This window comes from Botryllus schlosseri, chromosome 8 (genome assembly GCF_051294905.1).
Source record: "Botryllus schlosseri isolate E-star chromosome 8, Bs_hap1, whole genome shotgun sequence".
Classification (NCBI taxonomy): domain Eukaryota; kingdom Metazoa; phylum Chordata; class Ascidiacea; order Stolidobranchia; family Styelidae; genus Botryllus; species Botryllus schlosseri.
In genome coordinates this window covers 19,189,862-19,213,965 of record NC_137243.1, presented here as the reverse complement: position 1 = coordinate 19,213,965, position 24,104 = coordinate 19,189,862, and the positions used below count along the sequence as shown (strand labels likewise).

At 43.3% G+C, this 24,104-nt stretch overlaps 1 protein-coding gene across 1 annotated transcript; it reads right to left on the bottom strand.

The window, feature by feature from the left end:
- Positions 1-341: 341 nt before the first annotated feature.
- Positions 342-24,095, bottom strand: LOC145445579 (uncharacterized). The gene is made up of 14 exons (XM_080323770.1): positions 23,861-24,095; positions 21,039-21,309; positions 19,698-19,859; positions 19,455-19,608; positions 18,324-18,567; positions 15,787-15,882; positions 14,909-15,088; positions 8,528-8,653; positions 5,929-6,011; positions 4,806-4,974; positions 3,910-4,027; positions 3,699-3,848; positions 2,715-2,853; positions 342-1,977 (listed from the first exon to the last, which is right to left on the bottom strand). The coding sequence occupies exons 1-14, from the start codon at positions 23,948-23,950 to the stop codon at positions 1,869-1,871; spliced, it is 2,091 nt and encodes a 696-aa protein (XP_080179896.1). The 5' UTR covers positions 23,951-24,095; the 3' UTR covers positions 342-1,868.
- Between the last annotated feature and the right edge of the window lie 9 nt (positions 24,096-24,104).

Sequence of the window (24,104 nt, the reverse complement as noted above, 5' to 3'; positions counted from 1 at the left end):
GAAGTCAAGCTACCGTATTCAAGACTGCAATTCGGTAGCTGAGGCCACCCAGTTTGCCGGTCTGCATTCTAAACTCCGCATCTACAATATTATCTATGGAAAAGCTGGACTCACAGCCAGAAGAAACGACTACAAGTGCATAGTTGGAGCCTCATAACTGCCGTAACGAAGCCGTTGTCACAGGCGATTGACCAAGTAATCTCCACGTTCTCTCATTCACGCTATTGTTTATGGTTTGAAAACAAGGAAAGCACACACGCTCCAACGCCAACCGCAGATGTTCCTCAAATTATTTTCCCATAACACGCACCACCGCCCTAGCTAGCCCTACGCAAAGCAAGAAGTCAGCCAGTAATCGTGTTAAGTTTCATTAGTGAAAAGACCCGTATGGGCTGCGACTGTCAACGCAATATCGGAAGCAAATATACATCGATTCTACGCCAAGATAGCGAAAGTCTTGGCTCAAAGACCGTCGCAAATATTCACAATATACACGATTCTTCGACAGGAATATCTATAAGCGTTCATCAAAGGAGTGAGACGTAAGGCACCAGTTGTAAGCAAAAAGATGAAACAGTATCAGCGGCACAAGTAAATCCATTTTTCAAACGACACAACAGAAACAGACACACGTACGGTGGTGATTCGTGATCAAACTGATCAAGCAGTAAATTCCGAAGTGTATGGCGATTCCATATCGACCCCGATCACAGCGATATCAAGTAGCAAGCGCTGTTCAAATCGAAAAGTACGCACCGCGCATGTTGCTTAGGATGTGCCGCTGTCCTAAAACACCGAGATAACCGCCGTGCACACCACATAAATTAATCTTAAGAAATTCACAACTGTACACCCGTTTCCTTATAAAATAGCAGCATATTATTCGCCACGTACAAAGGACCACTCGTCGAGTACGTCAACGTCATTGCACGAGACCCCCAGACTAATTTCTCGTCGAAAAACTCAAGAACACGGAAATTATACAATTCCTAACGACACCCAACAAACATTTTATACAACAGTAAAGCTTGCTAGCTTCCAAAGCACCAAAATCATTAGGACACAGTATACATCCTTTTTTGCAACCTCATCATGGCTACCGATGCTACACCGGGCAGATCGGAAATGACTTTTTCAAAGCGCACAAATATGGCAGCTTATACGAAATCGAATCGGACCCCATCAGAAGAAATCCCGATTTTGCTAAAATTGGAAAGGTTAGTCATAGTTACCGCACAAACATAAGATAAGAGTAAAATAAATCCATTACGACTAATCGATACATAATCACATAGGAATCTACGATAGAATTATACAGCTACACAACTATTATACCATATTCCTGACAATACACTCCATTTTAAACTCTCGATAACGATTATATCATATTAATATTCAAATAGAAAGCGACACACACACATATATATATAAGACCGCGGTAATACGGGAAGAAATATAGGAAACAACATAATAACAATATCTATAGTTAAGTTTTTGGCAACAATTTAAACCGTCAGTGAAAAAAATTTGTTTAAGTCCACGTCGAATTGATCAAGCCTGTTTCAGTAATCGTATCGTGTTCGTGTCGGCATCGTTTTCGATCTGATGGAAGGGCGCTCTCCTAGCGCGCGCTGGATATGCGGTTGGAAAAACACCTCCGCGAGAAAAGTCTTCAACATCCGCGAGTCGGCTTTTGGCGGAAATTAACGCGCGCCGCTTCCCGGCGCAGGATTGACTACAAAAGAAATTCCACCCTGACCGCACGGTTCTAAAGCACAGATCGGGACGGTCCCGGCCGAGCACGCGCGGCGCGAAAGCTAATGTTCTTTGTATGGAAGAGCACGGCGAGTCGGCGAAGCCTAGTTTCGTTACTCGGCGACCAGCGGCGCGGCGGGCGCGAACTTTCGGTTTTCTTGCGATATCACCTCCACGGCGGCCATCTCCATTTTGCCGCCGGCCTCCGGTACCTTACGCCCGCTGAAAAGCGATAAAAGTTCAGTTACAAGTTGAAAAACACGGATGGCCATGGGATGTTATAACTAAACCCAGATTTTCAGCCAATACCGATGAATTTCACCGTCACTGATAACCTCGATCTATTCGGCGTGAATTTGCCCCGCATCGCGGTACCTAAATATATTTTCGATGATCACACCCATTTGTAGCTTCCCTAGTCATTTTGCGTTAGTTTCTTGCGAACTAATCATTTCCGATTACCCGCTAAAGGTATGCGACCCTGGACCAAATCCACAAAGTACCCGACAGTTGTCTTCAGACCGTTTATTTCTTACCTCCACTCAAGAGTAGGTTTGACACGTATTTGGAATTGTTATTCTAGGGTTTCGGTAAAAATTCACGGAATAAGTTTTACTTCTACCAGAGGAGCAACAAACGAATATTAAATTACCGGCCACGGAATCGCCGAAAACTCGAGGACGCCACCGCCGGAGGTCGGTAAAGAGCAGGTGTCGTCCGATTAAGAGCCTCTCGACCAAGGGCCCTTCAGCAGATCCGGGTTAAAATCCGCGTAGCATCACGCTCTTTTACACCAACGGGATTATTTCAATACATCCGGCCACGCACAGAATACCGTTAGTTGTTCAGGTGTACTGCATCAAACGCAACCAAGCTAGATATCGATTCAAATCCAATCATCGTCAAGTTCTATCTGACTTGCGATGATCCAAGCTGGAAGATACAAGAAGTTGACGTACCTCGCTAGAACGGCCGCAACGTCGCGCGGTTCCATCGTGTTGGCGATCACTTGCCCGAGTTGGTCCTTCGTCTCGTTGGTCACTACTCTTCCAGACGCCGGCTCATCGTACGTATCCCCGCCCTCGAGAACTTCTTGTTCTGAACGAATATCCGATGTTTTTGGTCTTCTCTATTATTCCACAAGCGTAGGCGCGTGATCATATAGACTACGAGGGAGGGCTCTCTGATCCAGTTTCAGGAGCTGGCTGGTGCTCAAGAGACACCGATTTGCAGATATCGCAGGCCACGATTCAGTATAATCATTTTGTTATGTGTGGACATCATGTTTTAGTGTTTTTTCTACAATGCAAGTGATGCAGAGTTCATTATGTGCACAGTATCCAATAATAATAATAATGTATTGGTGTGTAATGTGTTAGATATTTGTTTTTGTGGCTAGGTGAATATTTGTAGCTCAATGAAGGCTTGCAGCGTTAGGTTAACAACCACATATATAATGTAACAGCTTCGTTGGTGAATTAGCGTGTCGACTTTTACATTAATGCACTTGGCGTATACCCTTCCGTCAGCAGTTCTTACCACTAGTTTTAAATGGTCAGTATTGTATGTGTTGGATACGGTTAACAATTATTCAACTGACTTCAAGTCTGGATGAAACCAATATAAACGAAATAGAAACAATCCGTATGAACTCCATCAGTACATTTGTTCAATTTAAAACGATCAACAACCAACGAAACATGAGCAGGTAAAAATCCGGAACGTGACCACGAATCATGGATATTTACCTTTTGCATATATCGACATAGTACCTAACTTCATGTCATTTTGAGATTTCACATCGAAAAAGGACTTGTCAACATCGATTGGACTTCGTTACAAAACAAATGGGTAGGTGGATAAAGGGTTAAAAGGTTGGAGCGAAACGCCAGGTGGACAAAGCCGGATTCAAGTTGTCATAACGAAGTATATACCAATCATACCTGAGGCGTCCTCGGCATGCAGCAAGTCCTCGGAAAACGAGCTCTTGGCGATATCATCGAAGAAGCGATCTTCAAAGCAACCTTCGACGTCACAATACCCATCGTCGTTCCACGCGTCATCGGCATACGACACCAGCACTCTCGACCGCCCTGAAACCGACAAATAATCGTAATCCCAACACACGATACTACCATTTCCATCAACACTTACAAGTCTTTGAAACATCCGTCGATGGTTGGTACGGCATCTGGCTCTGGCTTCCGGCCATGAACGGGGTCAAGAAAGGCAGCCATCCGCCGAGGAACACCGCGAAACACAGCACCACAACCTGGAACCAAACCACATGTCCAAGATTTCAGATAAACTAAGTTCTCGGGGTGACCCAAGATTTATAGTTGCCGTCCAAGGGCATCGTGAGTAGCCTATGCGTTCACGCAGACCTGTCACAAGCCGAATAATACTGGTATGTTCAGAAAAAAACGAAGAATTATCTGACAGGTTTCTTTCGCCTACCGACAAATACCACTTGATTTTCATCGCTTGTCCTTGTTATGTTTTCTTCTGTAAATTTCAATTCAGCATACCTACTATGCAGCATAGCACATGGCATGTAGGCCCTACATGACATGTGCTATGTCCGGCAGGTGTTTGTTTGAAAAACTATAATCGTTTTAACTCTTTCCTGCCTTTCATTTTATCGAAATCTTGTGGAGGTTTTGAAATGAAGAAACTATTAGAAACTATTAGAATGAACTATTAGAATGTATATAAAACGCGTTGAATATAAACGCGCGCATAACCTATCAAGTTTCAGTTAGAAGGACCTTGCAATATAATGAAGCGAAGGGACACCCGGCTATTTAAAAACACCGCCTTATTTCGTGCGCCTGAGATGATCCAAGAGTAAAAAGAAATTCGAGGTCAAACAAGGAAAGAACGGCTTTAAGCCAAGGGTATCTAGTTCTAGATGTCCCTGTTTACAGCAAGAGCGTTCGGATGTCACACGAAATACGGTGCCGACCAGTTCCGCCGCCACGCAGGGAAATAACGAGACGCCAGACTGCTCTCAATTGCGCTACAAAGACATGCAGCGAATGACAACTAACCATGAGGCAACTGCTGGTTTGAGTGCCGGCCTGAGTGGTTTGCTTTGGCAGGTTTTCCGCGACTAGCCTCTGCAGCGACCTCAGCTGTTCCATCAGCGTCTGATTGCTGTCCTCGAGCGAGTCTAACTTACGTCGCAGGTCCCCGTTCTCTTGATTGAAACTTTCCATTCTGAAATGAATCGAAACCGGGATTTAGGGAAACCTGCCGAATGCTAAGCAGACTGCACCAGTGTGCCAGGTATATGCAATTTCATAATAAATACAATCTTAACCCATGACAATAGGGCGTGTCTCCGGAAATTGAGCGCGTAATCATTTTTTCACTTAAAAATCCTAGTCTAAATCCGAATCCCAGCTTTCGCGCGGTAGCTTATCCAGTCACGAGGGCTTAAAGTTGTATTAACATACGCCATGATCGAATGTAGCCGTGACTAATCCGCGCGCATCTAGTGGGGTACCTATTCAAATTCTTAACCATAAAAGCAGATCATATTATAACAAACTTGATTGCACGACATTCAAGCATGCGACGCAATGGAAAACAACAGTTGGGCATGCGACACTTTAGCTCGTAAATGTATAACCTTGAACAACCCCTAATCTCGAAATTCACCTGCACCCACACTCAACCCTAGCCTGATCGAACCACAACCCAACTTTAATCATGAATTTAGCACACTCGTTAAATTGTCGCATGACGAACTGTGGCATGATCTTATGCTACATGCTCATATGTCCAAGGACCACCAAATTGACCTATAGCAAGTTGCAGCACGTCAACAAATTGCACTAATAGATATAACCCGATAAAGTACAACTCGAGAGTTACAGATTATTACAAACCTATCGCCACCACGTAGCAAACACACGCCCTAGTCTACCATCGTAACATCAGAAACCAAATCCAACGAGCGGCTACATCCAAAGATAACGGGCGATAATAAAAAAGGACAGTGTTCACAAGCTTGCTCAAATGGCCGTTGTTACGATAACCGACCGCGTGCCGATTGCCATACGATCATTCACACAGTGTTAACCCCACGTATTTTAAACTGCAACAGCACGCTGAGCAAATAGTACTCAGTACCAGGCTGGAACATGGCGAAGAGGCAAAGATTCTCACCGTCTTTCGAGTGCTTCCACGTATTCTTTCTTTTTCCGTCGGCTCTCCTGCGCCGAAATCTTGTTCTTAATCTTCCGGCGGATCTGAGAGAGAATCTTTATTTGTCAACCTTGCAAATCAATAACAAACATAACAAAAATGCAATTCAGTGAAATGAAACATGATTAGCAAGGTGGTATAGACGCGCGACGTGATGAAACAAGAGTCATCCAAGCAGGATTGCAACGACTCGATTCATGATTTTTTGGTCACTCCACTTGACTCGAGTCATCTTTTTCAAATGTGTAAAATGTCTAGATTCGACTCTAGTCAATTTGTGTATTGACTCGACTGGTACTCGAGTCATTGTGCATGACTCCAACCAGGTCATATGACTCGAGACTAGAACGGCAAAGAGTGACATTTTGAGACTTCGAAGAATCGTACAGTTACAACATTATCGGTATATCGTGTATCAGTCCTTATACTTGGAATATAGACCCAGAAACTGTTAGGACTGAGGAAAATTTTCATAATAACATTTTATATCACTCGGGCAGAGTTGGAAAATATGGGTTGAACCGAATTGAACTAAAAACTGAACAGTGAACACAATGACTTGAACTCGGACTCGACCCTCTACACAGAGACTTCAGACTTGGACTCGGACTTGACTCGGTGTTGAATTAAAAATGACTCGACTTGACTCGAGTCAAAGCTATAAAAGTGAGATTGACTTGCGATTCGGAACCTTGCGACCAGGTTACAACCCTGTATCGAAGTGGAGCAAAAGGGAACGACCGCATATTAAAAAATCGCCCTCGTCATTGAGAAGTGTCCGCCACTGTCCACAGCCGATTCGAATCAGAATCTCAATATCCATTCCAAAAACTTCTTTCTACTTATCATAGTTCAAATTGCAAGAAGTAACTAGTTTCAATGCCAATATAACTGTATAAGTAGAAGTGGAAGGACCAAAGACATAGTCACTCAAGTGGGTGTAACTGCAATTGTGCAAAACTTACCTGATTACTTCGAAAAAGTAGACGCAATCCATTACTGGTTAAAAGTGATATTCGAGCGAATGACAGGCTGTAGAAAGTCAGCCCTACACATGCTTAATGGTAGCTTAAAATTGAACCTTATTGTTTGAACGATAACATCCCAAGGGAACACTATTCCCATTTATTCGCTTGGTGCGCCTCCCGATTCGGTAGTGGGGGGGGGGACCTAATTCGATTCGGCATGGCTGATTCAAATCGGAAGCCATCAAATAAGACTTAGTCGACTTCGAAACAGCGATCCGCTAAGCCTACCCCTAACGCGTCCGGTCTACGCATAACCGCGACTTCACGGCAAACGAGCGCGTCTATTTGCGTCGCGAAACCCGGATGAACCTTTTCCTGCGATTACGGCGATCCGCGCACGTTTTCGCGAAACAAAATCTACCGGCACATGACGTAAGCAAATCCGAAACGCAAGGCTGCGCGCGGTAATAGGCTGCCGCCGGCGCAATGGGAACTCGAAAGCGGCATTACTATGAAAGCGTACTTCAGGTATGATATAAGACTGGATATATGCGGAATGGTTTATATGTTCTTGATGCAAGTGTTTAGGCTATATCGTTTACGAAAATCGTGTATCTCGCCGATTCCCGCCCACAAATCATATAAAGCGCACTTTATGGTTCAAGAATTTGCTTACATGCCTATTCAGATGGGTGGAGAGGAGTAAAAAATACAATAATTCATATGGAGATACATCCCTGGGGTGGAGTGAATAGCGTTTTCGTGTACCAACCCAAGAAAGTATAAAACGTAACCCGTAATCCGAATACATTAATGCATACATACCAAGGGCCGAATTCAACACTGGCGATTCACCAAGTGTCGTATATCATAATTCACGGTCATATTCAGTGATACATTCAAAGTTGCGAAGCACTGCAATCCAAAGTTCACCGCCCCAGCACCGTGCGAATGGTATTTTACGGCGCAATCGAAATAACCGGGCGAGAAGTGGCGACGATGTGAAATTGTACCGAACGAGAGTATATAATGATTGCTTTTGTAAAGTATTTGGGAACGATACGATACGACCGGAGCCCCAAGGCAGCTTTCGGAATTACGAAACGCATTCGCATGACTCACGCAGCATGTTGATCGAGGAGAGGCGCAATTTACCGAAGCGTGCATGCGATCCGATTTCGACCGCCTCATGTTGACTTGTGATTGTGGCGATGTCATTCATAAACGTGACGTAACACTACGTCGCGAAAGTACTTTCCATCTTGGCAATAGTAATAAGTAATAACGTCTTCGCCAATACAAAATACAAACCCATAGCAAACGATTGGGTAACGTATGTAAGCAAATATATTTTATTTTTAATCCCAAATCCCATTCCGAAGTCAAGTCCTAAGGCCAGAATATCAATTCATATTGTACCATGGCGAATTGCAACACTGCATTGTCGGCATCAGTTTAAAAGCGAAATCAGCCCATGGAATTACAGTGTGGCACACCGTTACTGACGGGTTATGCAAGCAACAGAATCATCTCGATGAAACTTATGATGAAACGCTGTACCATTGCAATACGCATGTCTACTGTCGCCTTACCTTCTTCAAAGCCTTCTCTTCTCCCTTGGTAAGAGGCAGCTTGTCGGGCACAGAGTAGCCTTCAGATACCAGCGTCCTTTTCTCTTCTTCAGTGAGATGAAGTTCGCCGTGCGTCTGAGTCAGTCTCTGCAATAAACAACGTCGAATTCAACAGATGTGCGGGCCGGGAAAAACCCAAATCATGGCAAAAACTGGCGCGCTATAATCGAAATACGATTCCCGAAAGGAAGAGAAAGCAATCGAAAATTCCCATATTCAAAAGCAAAGATCACATACACATATGGACTTGTTGAACTATTAGAGCATTGAATAGTGGATCAATTCGCTTTACTATTGGTTACTCGTTTCTCGTGACTCGATGTGACGTCACAACGTAAACACACGGTTACCTATTAACAGAGCTGCGTCAAAAAATAGCAGCGATAGTTGTATGTATAATGTATACCTCGACACCCCTACTCGATACATTCTCATGCATGTATACTGGCAGCTGATTAAATTGATAGCAGCAACACATCGATAGTGTAACGCAGGGAGAGTTGCGTCGGATGGGGGTATGGTTGCCAAAATCTGCCCTATGCGTACAAACACTTCGCCTGCTCAAAGTACAGCGAATTTGTAAACAAATTCTCGGAACACCGTCTCGACCAAAGACCGCCAACTGTTGACGGTCTGGCGTCTACGACGGCGGTTGGTTGCTTGGCTCGGCGTTAACTATATATATACATGGTAACAGTCGACCTCGGGGTTATAGCTGGAGCAAGTATGAACAAGTTTGCGGTGCTATTAACAGACAGCAAGCGCCCAAAGCGCGCAATATGAATATTTACTCTCTTTACGCGCGCCAAAAGCGGGTAAATATTCCCGCGAGCTGATACAACGGAAATGACCGGCCGTGACACATCTTTTATACAACAGACTAATATATTTATAATAAAATAAACCCGAATACATTGAGAAGAGGGAAGCCACTCGTCATCAACTAGTGGAGATTTCAAAATAACTTTGTATATCAATGGTGGCGTCATCAAATATCACGTCATGATACGACTGTTGGCCAGAGCAGTCGAAAATATTCGGGTTTACATCATTATGAATATAATGTTCAATAGTATATTGACGTTCTCTAGCTCCAAGAGTTTCTTGAAATTCACCTTTCATACTTGAAGTCCCAGGTATGAATAGTTTTACGATCGATATGGGAATGGTCGAGGAAGGCATAATTGCCCGTTGCATTCTCCCGAATAAAACTTAAGAAATCAATGACACTGTATTATGAAGAGTGCCGTTGTACTTTCCATCGATACTCTTCTGATAATGAATGGATTGGATGTTTTGCTCCTAAACTTTGTAATTTGAATACTATGAAAAGGACTGATCTACTACCGGGCTGCTGAATTGTTTCGCCACACCCGTTTAATATTTGGAACGCCCTGTTTATGGTGCAAAGAGTGGAGAACGCATCAATGAATACATCGAGTGCAGAATGCAAATACTACAGCATCCGAGTAATCACCAGGCTTAATATTTTGCAGTATTGTGTCGTGTGCGGACAAGTTCAAATTTGAAGACTGATCCGTGAAATAAATCCAAGTTGCAGCCTTGCAGACTTAGCTAATTTCGGTACTCGAAATAACGACTCGCCCTACTCGAATCCCAGTGCTCACTGCTCAGCCGTATCCGTGAGAGCTACGGCTCGATACACAGATAGAGAGAAAATACTTATATAAACCGGAGATCTGGGTTCACAGCGGCACCGGCTTCGACGCTTGCCGCGAGCCTAAATGCGGAAATATATCCGACACGGTGATGTTCCGACGCGCACGACTCCACAATCTAAGGCATCGGGAAGTTTTCCTCGCGGTGAGTCAAGTCAATGCATCACATGAAAGCTCGCGAAGCGTGCAGCCAGCAGTGACGATATGCTGTCCAAAGTAACCTTGCGCGAACTTTACCTGCGTTCCAAAGCTACAGGTGTCGAGCGTTGCTAGGCTTAATTGCAGCATTGCGGCTCCACAAACACCTTTTTGCTAGACGGCAAACAAGCTGTCATAAAATGCAATATTCTCGGCAAAGGCTACGCCATACAACGTCTAGTCGGCGCGTCTAACCTGACGCCTATGACTTTGTGTAATGATGTGTACGAATACAAATTTGTTGATAGGATGCGGCCGATGTCATCAGAAGTTAGAAACAAATTTCATTGCACTACGACGGCGTCACCGGTCAGAACGCTGGCAAGTGTATGTTGAAGGAGGTGTGGCGAATACACACCTATCATCCTGATTCGCAAGACTGCGCAAGTCCTTCCCTGGTGAATAAGTCCAGGTGTCAACAATGCTTGATGAAGTTGGACGATGTAACAAAATATCGGTGTTGGTAGGAATCATTCAGTCACTCGTGAGTTTGGCAGACATGCCCCTTAGTCGATGCCATACCTATTTTATGGGCCGTCTCAATGAGAAGTAGATTGATGAATCATTCGTTCAAGGCTTATTAAAGACTTGACCAAGCGCGCGGACGAAAATTCTTCACAACCACGGAGTAATGAATATTTAAGTACTGTTAACATATTTTACACTATTCTACTACATTAAATTACAGTGGAACATAGTGCAATTTTTTCCAGAGACAGTTTTAAAACTTTCAAAAATGTAACCGAGAGCAGGAAATGGATTTTGCGATAATTTCGAAATCGCACGGGGCTCCGAGAAAGCTCAATCTCGGCCGGGCTGCGGACACGGTTGTTCACGTGTTACGAATCAAATTTGGGTTTGGATTTTGACTAGAATTCGAATGTATATTACACGCAGGACGCAGTGACAAAATATTGCTATTACAATCGCGGGTATGCTGAGTTCATCAACGCAAGTCCTCCTATACTAGAAAGGTCACTATCACCGGTCAGTGGTCACGCTATCAAAAACAGTACAGACTTTCTGACTACTTTCCAGAAGACACCAAAACCAAAACCAAAACTGATATCAAGAGCAAACGCCAGATAGAAAAGACCACGATAAAGACTTAAGACGCGTCACCAACCAAGCGTCAAGACCGTGTAACCATTAAAAGCAAGTAGGTAACAGCGAAACCCTCGATGCACCCGGATATTAGGACCAACGCATTGTCGCGGGAGCAATGATCCATTGACAACAGCACACTTTACTTTCATTTGGGCGACACTAAACAAACATCGACGTTTGAGAATACATATCGTGAGAGATTGATACGCGGCGAGCCTACCAAGTCGCGATATTGAAACTGGTCGAATAGACAACCAAAGTCGAGCAGCATCTTTCCCATCTTCTCACGCTTATCGAATCGTACACTTAGCGGGAATATTGATCACGCCGTACGCGGAAGGAAGGGAACTAACGCGCTAACCTGGTAATCCACCAGCCGTTGGGAAGTGTACCGAGTTCAAAATATCGTGCATCACGGTGTTATGAACAAGCGCGGCAGTATCTGATGAATTCCTACGGCAGGATCTCAACGCGAAACCTCTAAATTTCCAACATGATTGATATCTAATTTGAGATTTTATAAGTTATAAAGCAGTCTTGCCTCATAATCATAACTGCTAAAACTGCAGAGCTCACATCAGCAGAATGGGCGTTTTATATAAAATATCCTGCTATGAAAACTCAATTTCATTGTCTTATGTAAGCTCATTGATACAAACATATTGCTGTTAAGAGATGTTTTGTTTGTGGTTTGTGGAAAACCAAAAAAAACGGAATATGAAGGTCAATCAGGGCAACCTCGCATTGTTTGCAAAAGTTTCTGAATTTAACGCTAACGTCTTAGGAAAATACTGAACTTTTACAGTAGTTTAAAAATGAATACTTCAAGATGAGCTGTTGGATAGAATTTACCAAAAGTACCGAAAGGTTGGCGTGAGTCCTACTGTTCTACAGTATCGGATAGCTCCGGCCTAAAACCGAGCGTGACTCTGACGCCGTCAAAAGAGTTACCGCCAAATGATCGTAAACCAACGTCACACAATACCTACCCGGATATAGCAATAACCGTAGCGCCAGAATAAATTCCAGAAAAAGAACCCAAGCTATATAATACAATATATCGCAGCGTGTTACATAATAGAACGGGTGGGGAGAACGTCCGAGAGAAGATGGCAGTAAGCAATGCAGCGTGCAACACGCCTTCAGATGGGTGTTCACTGTTCACGGTGACCAATAACATACATTCACCTACCAACGGCTAAACCTTAATTCGGCACATCAGTTCCGCCAATGACAGCGTACCATAACCGCCCTCAATTAACCATTGATGATATTCGTAGACCCTGCTTAACAATCACTCTACTAAAGCGATGCAGGGTGCGCCCAACCTCACCCAACTCATTCAAGGCAACGGGCTTGTTTAGAAGCACTCGGCTAGCCACAATTAATAAGACTTCAACCGGATCATCAAGCGCCTGGATTACACCGAACCCGGATATACAAGGCAAGTCATCCGTACACCTAACCAAAGGAGCACGAAGTATCCGGTTCAGAGGTAAAACACGGTGTTACCGGGGCGTAAATTCAAGCTACCAGTTATTCTTTGAATCCTAGAGGAGGAGAGTCATTTTAAACCACGACCGTTTACTGGACAACGCGTGTCAGGATTAGGACAGTCCAATCGTTTCAAACGATAAGCGCGCAAAATTGGACAGATATATTAAAATTGACAGTTGTCTGGTGGGTTACCACTACCAGTGAATGATAAATTTGGCACTTGGTGGATTTTGCATCTGAAATGTAATAATAAGTTCGAAAATGAATGATTCACTCAATATGAGCATGATTTCTGAATGTGATATACACGCCCTCGTATGTATGTAGCAGTAGCAATTATCGTTAGAGTTAGGGGTTAACTGTTAGGGTGGGGAATGTTATCATCAGGATTAGGGGGCCACCAAGTGCCATATTGATGATGACCGTGTGGTGAGGTGTGTCAAATGTAACTAAATATAACATAGGAAAACCGACATATCTATCGCTTTGACGCGACTGATGGCAGTATACCAGGCTAACACCAAATACCGGAACAGTACGTCAGTCGACACTCGCGAAATTGATTTATTCTTGTACAATATTTGAAGAGGAAACGCAACAATCAATGTCGTTAGTAATCGAGTGCGAATTCAGCTTTGGCATCGGCACTCCAAAAAAATCAATAGACAGCCCACTCGAACGCAACGTACAAGCAGGCATATTGAGGTATCAAACCACAGCAGTAGCTTCAACAGGCCACGGCCCAAGCTACGAACACGCAGGTGTTCGTTGTGAACGACCATCGTGATGGCCAGGGGAGTATTTCAAGAGCAGCGTCACGAAGTACATGCGCGTTCAGCTCGGGACCGGTGCCAAGCTGCCAATCTTATCACAGCCTCCAATTTCATCACAAAAAAGCCCATCCGCAACGGCGATGCTACCTTTTCGTTAACCTATATTGGCGACACGACGCTAAGTTATCAGAAGTATCGGAACATTGCAATGCAATGCATTGCCAAATTTAGCGACGAGTATTTTTGCACATTGGTATCAGCAAAACACATCGTAGCCATGTGACGTAAATGGTAGAATCCATAGCCTGGAGTAATCAAAATTTTCCAATCTTGAAACCAACCTCAAAATAGCCGTTTTTTTGTCATAATGGTATGATTTTGGAATAGCAATAATGCAGATTCACTCGCACCAAACTGGTAAACGACACCTAGAACATACTGCGCATATTATTACAGCATAGAGCTATCATGTTACATGGATACCTGTACTGTGTACAGCCGGCGAAAATCAATACAACATCGTGTTCGAGATGTAGTTACCCTCGCTAGAACCAGCGAGCATCGATCACCCATCGTTAATCACTTGCTTTTAATGAGGATAATAGGTATTAAGGAATCAATTCGACAGCGCATATCCCAATTCAGTCTGCCGGCGAATACTAAATTTAGCAAACGGCGGCCACACTCCATGGCAAATATTACAAGACTGCGCAAAAATCAACCACGGGAGCACTTCACAGCGATCAAGCACCTCGCCATCGATTCGTGTTGTTAGGATCTGCCATCGGGCGCATCTACTACACAACGCCATAAGCGGATGCGACCAATCGAGGACAAGTACCGCACGCAAGTCGCAATACGCGTCATTTGATACACTACCAGCGTGGTACTTGATAAATCCATGCCGATTCAGGAAGCAGAAATACATTAGTACGATACATACGCTATGGCCGAATGTCTTCTAAGCCGTACCCCGATTCCATAAACTGTGTACTCATCGCATTAGGTATAAATTAAGAATTGGAAATTATCACTCCATTTTTATCATGTCAAAATCGGACTACTATTTCAGTTGTAAATGTACCCACCTGCGGATTTGTAAGCAGTTGTGCGGACATGTGGTTCGTGGTAGGCAAGAAATGTATGTGAGATTGAGACGGCACTGTGATTTCAGGTGTTATTCTGGTGCAGGCTACTTTTGGGCTCAAGGATCCTTCGCTATCACTGGTGTTACTGCTCGGAGGCGTCGGCGGCAATTGTACGTCAACCTGCAGAGACTGTGACCTTACAAAATAGTCGCGGCTAAGGGGAAACTGTACTGCACAAGCACAGCCTATAACTAGCGCAACGTAACGAGGCAAGGTCAAATAGACGGCGCATGATCGGATTATTCATGGTGAGACTCCGTAACAATGTGACGACACAAACACTATGACATCATACACTAGTGATAGAGATTCTAGAGCAGTGGTTCTCAATCCCCTCTCCAACCACTTCTTACATTGCTGCCACATACATTACAATTTTATATAATTCTACATCTCAATTGAAGATTGCAAGTTGGACACTTGTCCAGTTGTCCCTGGACAAATGCAACAACAATCGAAGTCAATTTAGCGGTTTGCAAATACAACTCGCCTTGCAGAGCAGAAACAGTAAAACCACGTACAACACGTGTAATATCAATAAGGCAAGATCAAATTCCTTGTTATTTTGATGGAAGTTTCCAATATTTGCTTCAGAGTTGCATACATTTGACTCTATTACATGATTTGTAAAGGTTTTACTGGTTCCCAAGCTATCATGATCGACAACCACTGATCTAGAAGGGCACATAGTCACTATGAAGAATTACATTACAGCCAGGAACATGCAGTACACACGAGGTCCGTCAATAGGCTCTCAACAACCGCCATGATACCGGTATCATACAAGGAAAGGCGCTGTGTAAAATATCTATGTTTACCTGCGGCTGACATATCCTTACATACTGTTCCCCTTCGCAAGGCTCTGTCTTGATCTTTATACGAGGATACTGGCCATCCTGTCGAAGCTTCGTAATCTGTAAAAGGACCCTTGGTTTACCATGGAAGCGCCAAGTTTAGGTGCTCAGACAATTTATAATCAAATGGTGAGCAATTATATACCGTTAATTGGGTAAGTCATATTATTGTACTGTATTAGTTCATACAGTACCGAGTTTGTATTGACATCTCAAGAGGAATTGATCCTTGGCAGGGACCATCACGACTGACGGTCGTAGTCCGCAGATAAATATGATTTTTCTCAATGACAGGTGCTGGGATCGTCGACAGGCATTCGTATCGTAATACGACCTATTTCCTCAACAGCATGCGGTGAAGTCATTTCGGCTACTCGCGTTTACAACCTCAATAATAAGGCACACCCGAGACGCTCATGCATGCTAAGCGAAGCAGGAAATGCTCGGTTGCTATTGATACACTCACCATGTGTACTCTACGGTGAATCTAATTATGTTTGTGTTTGTAGAGTTACAATGGAAATCATGGGCTAAACGAGATGTTCATGTAGTTGCGCGGATGCATGCAATTGCACAACATGCCCTTAAAATAATACCACACACATACCGCACGATAATCTTTACTGGGTGTATTAAGTACATTTTGACAATGGAGATAGCCTATACTCACTATTAGTAAGAGCAACGTTGTCATCACACATACCGTGTTTTCCAAAAATGTCAGTTACAAGACGCGAACACAGTGTGCTAAATAATTAATGAAACCACCCACACCAGGCGACTGAGGCGAGACAGATACCTTTAGTTTACTTTCAGCCCTATGCTCCATTGAGTAGCTAGACTAGCTACAGGCTACGTTAAGTGTCATCCTATTGTACTACAGTTGCAACCACGTGCAGGGATTGCGAAATTTCAGAGCTGTAAAGGCTGTGCGACTGGTTTAGCGCGTCGCCATACGGTGTGCGTTCTTTTCGCGATCAAATATACAGTATTCCAAAAGGACGAGCTCAGGCACTATCGGAGATGGCACGTTACGCTGTTGCGAACGTTGAAATTCCTATACAAACGCCCTAAGGTGATGTTAGACATACATTTGCATTTACTATACACATATTTTACAGTACAGCCCGGCTTACGTAACACAGGGCTGGCAATATAAACAAATCCTTATAGAAACATGGTATTCGTACAATCGATTTTGCGTTTGACACTTAACAGATATCGTTACAGACGTAACTCGATATTGCCAAGCTTATTCAGTATGATCGTCTCGACGTATTGAATAATAATCCTTATTGACCGGACGCTAATCTACGCAATGGCTTATTTCAAATAACAACGATGCAATACAGGCTTCGCTTCAGGCAATCAACGATTTATACAGTAGATATGAAGAAGACACAAGCAACGCTGAAATGTTACAGATAATGAAAGAGCAACTTCTGCATGATCTTCGTTACCAATTGACGTTTTCCAAGTTATTGAAAAGTTCATGAACCTAGTTATATTCCCCAACATTTCCCGCATAAGATATCGATCTAACCCACAATACCAAAGAAAGTGACCAACTTGAGAATGGGAGCGCAGATTGTCTATTTGTGTCGATCGGAGAGGTATTATCGAGTAAACCTTCTCAGAATAAGCAAACTATCTATTGTTCGGAGGAGTCAATAGAAGGCAAGTTACGCATATTGGTCGACTCGCGAACTCTAGTCGGCCTTCCATTATTAGAGGATATTGACAATAGAAACTCATGCCAGCGCCGAGCTCCATTTCTAAAGTCAGAGACCGCCTAATATCTATAGAAAATGCACAATTGCACATGACGATATAATCCGCGAGCCGTAGTAGGATTCAGCCTTACATTCAACGTGTACTGTCACACTGACTTGTGTATAGGCCTACAGCAATTAAGATGTCTGAGCTGATAAGTTTCGAAGTAGTAGTTTCATAGCGTTGGCATTGATTGAATTAATACAAATCAAAGGGCAATTGCGTGATGCATGTCAGCTAAAATGGTCACAACAATAATCAACTTGACCGGAGCACAAAACGAAACAACACTAATGCTAGCACAAAAAAGAATATTTGAAAATCAGATTCGTAACCAAAAATAGCGTCCAATTCTATTTTTCGGCATTTACAAGCACGGTACCGATTCGTTGTACACTAAAACAGGTATAGATACATAAGCTATAATCTAGTTTATTTCCGGCATACATTTACGCATACTCGGCCGAAAACGCATGGTGACACAGCACCGCGCATATAGTGAAAAATAACGCACCCGATTATCATCACCACCGATGGAACATACGATCTTCCCAGCAATTAGCTTCTTATGATATGAATATGTAAAATCCTATCAGTTGCATATTACAGGGAAATACATTACACAGCTCCATACATACATACATAAGCCATACATAAGCAATTGGGGTGGCGACTAGTTTCACGGCGTACGCGCATCAATAGGGAAATAATTGAGCTTGACTACATACCAATCGTCCACTCTTCAAGATCGTTTGCAGCGTGGAAGTCGGAATCTGTATCTGGGTCCTTTGCGTAACTGAGTTCGTCGTCACCTTCGCAGTGTGTTGACTGGCGGAGCTGGTCTGTGCTTTTGCGGTCTGACTGTTCTGAGCCAAGTACATAGCCGTCGGGATACCTTCGATTTTGCCATCAGCGGTAATGTTGATCACGCTGGACTTGAGCGCGTTTTCATACGGGTTCGTGGCGGTTGTGCTGTCAGATACACATCAACCTTTCATCGTAATGCATTACAGTCGCACTTGTACAAACTACCGATTTACCCTCTGAATTTTGAGCAGTTCTAGTTCTAGTCACGGATTTTTAACAATGAGTACCGGTAGTTCTAGTTGTCAATTTACAAATTAATTAGTTGCCAAACAACTAGAAAACACGTGTGGTCGTTTGGCAGGAATCGTGCTACCGCTGTACTCTTTTGTGATGTCCTTGTAGCCATTGCTAGCTCAGATTCCTCACCACTAACAGGGACGTAATAGCCAGAGGGTGGATTTTGGAGGCAGAAACCACCCATTCCAAACTCGTAACCACGTCATTCCGAGTCTATTTCCAACATTTCTTAGCTCATGCGCCATTCAATAATTGCTTCGGATTTGAATCCAGTGAGTTGCATTTTAGTAAGTTGGTGGTGGATTTTTGAAAGTCATTAGTTCATGTTCTAGTTACGCATTAGTTCTAGCCACGGTACGCATTTTGAAAATCGAGTAGATTGTACAAGACTGATTACAATGGTGGGCCTGGTCGTATGAGAAATGGTATTACAGCGGGGAAAGATCGATCATAAACACAACATATTCGGTACTACAATTCCTATGGGCAATGCTATCAGACCCATGTTATTCTTTGCCTAATTGTTTATTGAAAAGACCGGTGGTGTTTAGACGATTATGTCCACAGAAATAAACACAGAGTCAAGCAGTAGCAAGATATCATTTCCATGGTGAGTCATGATTTCTGCACGGATGTAAAATACCATCAGCGTCAAATTCGATAGTTGGCAGAACGTAGAGTGGTCGAGTCAAACGAAAGTAAAATCATTCATAGAATATAATCAAATTAGGTTGGTATAAACATGATTAGCAAACCTGTAATCCATGCCCATATCAGTTTCCTTCTTGACTTGAACTGTGTTCCCCAGTTTGCTAATAGTGATGACATTGCTTCCGAGAGAATCGACAGTCGAAGACAAGCACTTGTCCAAAGTTTCATCAGCAGAGATCGACATAGCAGAGCCAGAGCCTACAGATAAACAAAAAGTCATCAAATATCCCGTGAACTGAATCAACTCTCGGAAATTCGTAGCGCAGGCAAAACAAAGCAACGCTTACATTGGTTAATGTCGCAGTTTTCCTGGTCGACAATGTGAGTGTCGAAGGATAGCGCGAGATCGTTGAGTTCATCGTCGTTCTGCAGATTAAGGTCGCTGTCAAACGCGAGGGAGGGGTCGTATTCCTCCTTCACCATAGTAGGCAGTCCACCAATTGGAAATCCTTTAAAAGGCATTTTACCGTGAGATACAGGATGACGCGAATAAGGAGTGGAAATTGAATATTCACCAGTGAATTCGGCACTTGCGACCGTTTAACGCTAATACGAACCTACCCCTTTCCCACCCATAACTCAAACCCTAATCCAGGGGTAGGCAAACTTTTTAGATCGCGGGCCGCATTCAACATTTGAATCCATTCCCGGGCCGCACTGTATAAAATTGGGATGCTAAGCCAAAATGCAATATTGCTATTTGATTATATAGTGACCGACGACATGGAAATAACATAGGCTATATGTACGGTATTTGTATATTTAAAACGAACCAAACATTAAAATGATGGTAACATACACGCGTCAGAAACACTGACGAGAATTTATAAGCTGGTCGTCCTCATTGTGAAAATTAAGGATGAAAGTCGGTTGTCCCGATTCTTAGAGCTGGATGTAAATTTGAGTCTGTGGGCAGCGATCTGTTCATAAGATTTGCTGATTGTACTTTTGGTTAAATTCCAGCACAGACAATGCTGACATCACCATAACCATGTTCCCTTTAAATACCCTTCTACAATATATAATTATTAGAAATATAAATAGTTTCACACATACAATGAACAAATCTATCAAACAAACCCGTGAATCGGTTTTTCAAGTATGCCTACAGCACTAAAAATAATAAACTTGCTCGTGTTTCCAATCTAAAATCACACACGTGGTCGGAGTCAATTCATTTAAGTTTCACTTTCTGTGTCGTTTAGCAATTGAAACCTTTCAAAATGCATGGGCCGAGAGGTCGGACAATCGCGCCATCAATGAAATAAGAACTACGATGGTGAGAATATAGCTTATCATTATCATGTTGAAGTATATCGAGAAAAAGTTTAATCAAGTACCCACCCCATAGTAATCTGATTTTTAGTACGCATTGTATCAATATTTTTACGTTTCCTGACGCTTTCGCGGGCCGTAGTTTGCCCACCCCTGCCCTAATCTAACCTCTAAGCTTTGGCCTTGGCTTGGCCTTATATGTCCGTATATGGCAGCAATTCACGCTCATATCCAGTGAAACATTTACGAGTGCTAGTATCGGCTCAGAAATCCTATATTGCTCATATACACTCAGACTAATAGCTAATGAATGCTGGAATCCCAAATTCACTGACAACTAATCGAGCAATTACCGTTCGAAAAGTCTTCAAACTTCACAGCAGTCAGCGGGGTGTCGGGTCGGTCGTTAATAAGTGAGTAGGCGTGTTCGTGCGGCGCGTTTCCGTGCGAAGAACCCGAAGACGTCGACGAGGGCGATAGCGCCCCGGAGGAACACGACGGTGACGACGGAGTGAACAGTTCACCCGTGCCGTTCACGAAGCGGTCCTCCAACATGCTGTTCACCCAGTCGTTAGCGTCGTCCATGCCGTTTCCGAAATGGTTGATATCTTCATCACAGAACGGCTGCGAAAAGGTTTTCAGAAATGTACACACAAGCTACACTCCTAGTGTAGTGTATAAATCAGGAAAACCGCACTTTCAGGTAGCAAATTCTGCTTTGACACCCTTCCAATGGATGAAAATGAGTCAAATACACCAATTCGTAATGATATATTATATATCGCAGGGGTGTAGTGAGTTCTGTTAGTACCACCCCAAGAAATACGCAAAATTCGATAAACTTGAACATAACCTAACCTGCTACACGCCTAGGACATATGTCCAATGTCCATAGTGATTGTGTATGTGAACAGTGTGCGTTTGAAATAAGAATTTGGTACCTGAGAAACCCGTTCACCTGATTCACACCTCCCCCTCCCTATGGGTAAAATCTTATAAATACACACATTTCAACCCATGGATTTACAGTGTACAAAACCCAACGTGATTTCCATAGCAGTATTATATACATGTCATAAATATCACGTTAGCCGTCCCTCGCTTGCATCGGCACACATTATTAATTGTATCGCCGACTGTGTACGAATGGATTAAACATTAATGCGCTACCGGCGATTAGCAGCCGTGAAATCCATGTAAACAAGAGCATTCTCCACGGCACCAGTTCGAATTAATCAGGGATATCTTGTGATCATTGTGAATTCATGAAGCATGCAGCAACAAATCGAAATGGAACTAAGTAGCTTCCCCAACGAGCTAGATTATAATGGAACCTTATGGGCTCCATTTGAATCGACTCTTGTATCATGTAGGATACGGGGCGTGATTTAAGTCGCTTGGTATTCTGCATTACGCGTTACTGACCCATGCCAGAGTCTCATTCATTATGGGAACATAAAGGGCACAGTTCACGCAACCACAAAACAGCGGTGAAGGTAAACATTCCACAAAAGACCAAGATCAAATCGTGTGCGTATACTTGCAGTGAATTTCTTATTTGACGAAGGCGTTTAAATCGGGTGGACGCGCTATCATTTGAAAATCGAATGTAATTCAAACATCTGAAACTCCCGGTTTTATTATTCGGCGGCGACGTTATAGAAACTATGGAAATCACGACACATAAGTGCTGGTCGCAGAAGTATGACGGAAAAAGCTACGCACAGACGTCGGACCGGTATCATCAGAAACACTCTATTTATGAACGGTTGCTTGGAACGCCCTTAGGCAAACTTGAGCGATTAACTGATAATTATCGGTATTTCCATCAGACATGTAGTAACATCGCATAGTGTCGTCACAAGATTTCAAATTATCCCCCATGTTTAGAACAATTAAACCTGCGTCGCGGCGTCAACGCGTTTCGCGTACGTGTGCTCAGGATAAACTGCGCGTGCGCGTACACATGCAAAATTCAAGGCCCGCCGTGTTATTTCCTACCACCGATTTATGACTCATCGCACTATCCTTTCAGGCACTCAAGCATGATAGCGGAGATAGCCTAGGGCGTTCATTCCTCGAGTAAGTATTCCCCGTTGACGTCTTTAGCATTTCCAATTCGCCTGACACGGTCGGTAAGAAAATTACAATTCACAATTGAAAACATAATATATACAAATGCCTTCAAAATAGTAGGTATTGAATTATTCAACACACGCGGATCTTCTCTATGACGTCAGCTGTCAAATATGAGGCAATGATATCTTGGTCGGCTTTATATGCCGAAGAGATTTGGTTGACGTTCACATATGTGAGTATTATTTGCTAGCAAGAGCTTAACCCATTGCGTGTTTTCGGCGACAACTTGTTCCTTCCGCAACCATTCACGTCCAAAATAGCTTCATTCATATTAGACAATACATATCCAAGTAAACCGCACGCATAGTAAATGAACTAAGTTTCGGGTCAGAATGGCACTTTGTACTTTGCCCTACTGCCCGTATTCCATTATGTTAAATGAAAGTTCTTGCACTGTGTACGACAGATTGAATCGATATCCAGAAATGCTGTTGCTGAATACCTTCAAGTGACCAGCGCGAATTGGATGTCATCAAGTAGTCCGGTGGGTATAAATAGTTACTTATAACATCAATCACAAACTGCCCATTTGGACGTTTCTACTATCACAATGCAAGCAAACTAAATCGGATTATGTGACATTGTCAATATGCGCCGAACTATCGCGGTCACACGGAAGTACAATATAACGGCCAGTTTGATGTGTAACTACTGCAAGCATCCGCATTCCAAAATAGAGATATCATTTATCAAAGCACTGTTCGAAACCGCAGCGCAGGCGACAGTGCAAGCAAGGTCGCAAAAGACCCACAGAGACAATGCACGAAGACTTGAATCCTCACGAATCCGAATTGTATCGATGGCAAGACACGGGGGGGATGCTATTTCCTGCAGTATAGTATCTCGTTGTAGGAATGAAATAGCTTAAAAGTAGGGGTTCGTGTATTAATGTCCTCCTTACCAGTTCAGAACACAACAACGTTGCGAATCAATCTGACGAAGCGTATCAATCGAACACACGAATATAGAACCGAGTAGACCAGACGCGCCGTCATATTGGTTTAGACATGGTGAGTGTCGACCCCCATTTACTCACCAGTTTGTAATAACTTGCCCCAAGGATATCCATATCGTCCGATCTAGTCTTGACGAGGGCGTCGTTAAGGTCAGATAAGGCCATACTCATCGCGGTGCCGGTAATCCGTAGGTCAGTTCGGTTAAGATTGCGATTTTATCCTGTCCAGCTTGCCCGTTATTCGCATGCGCCTCAGTATATACTGGTATATTAACAGTTCTAAGTGATCTCTGTCAATTAACGACAAGATGATTGGCCCTTCGAG

Bases quoted from the DNA above. Each gene is read 5' to 3' on its own strand.
- LOC145445579 (XM_080323770.1), bottom strand. From the start codon at position 23,950: ATGAGTATGGCCTTATCTGACCTTAACGACGCCCTCGTCAAGACTAGA. The intron at 15,089-15,786 runs GTAAACATAGAT...CAGTCTCTGCAG, and splicing joins TAAGGATATGTCAGCCGCAG to GTTGACGTACAATTGCCGCC. The intron at 1,978-2,714 runs GTACGTCAACTT...ATCGCTTTTCAG, and splicing joins GTTGCGGCCGTTCTAGCGAG to CGGGCGTAAGGTACCGGAGG.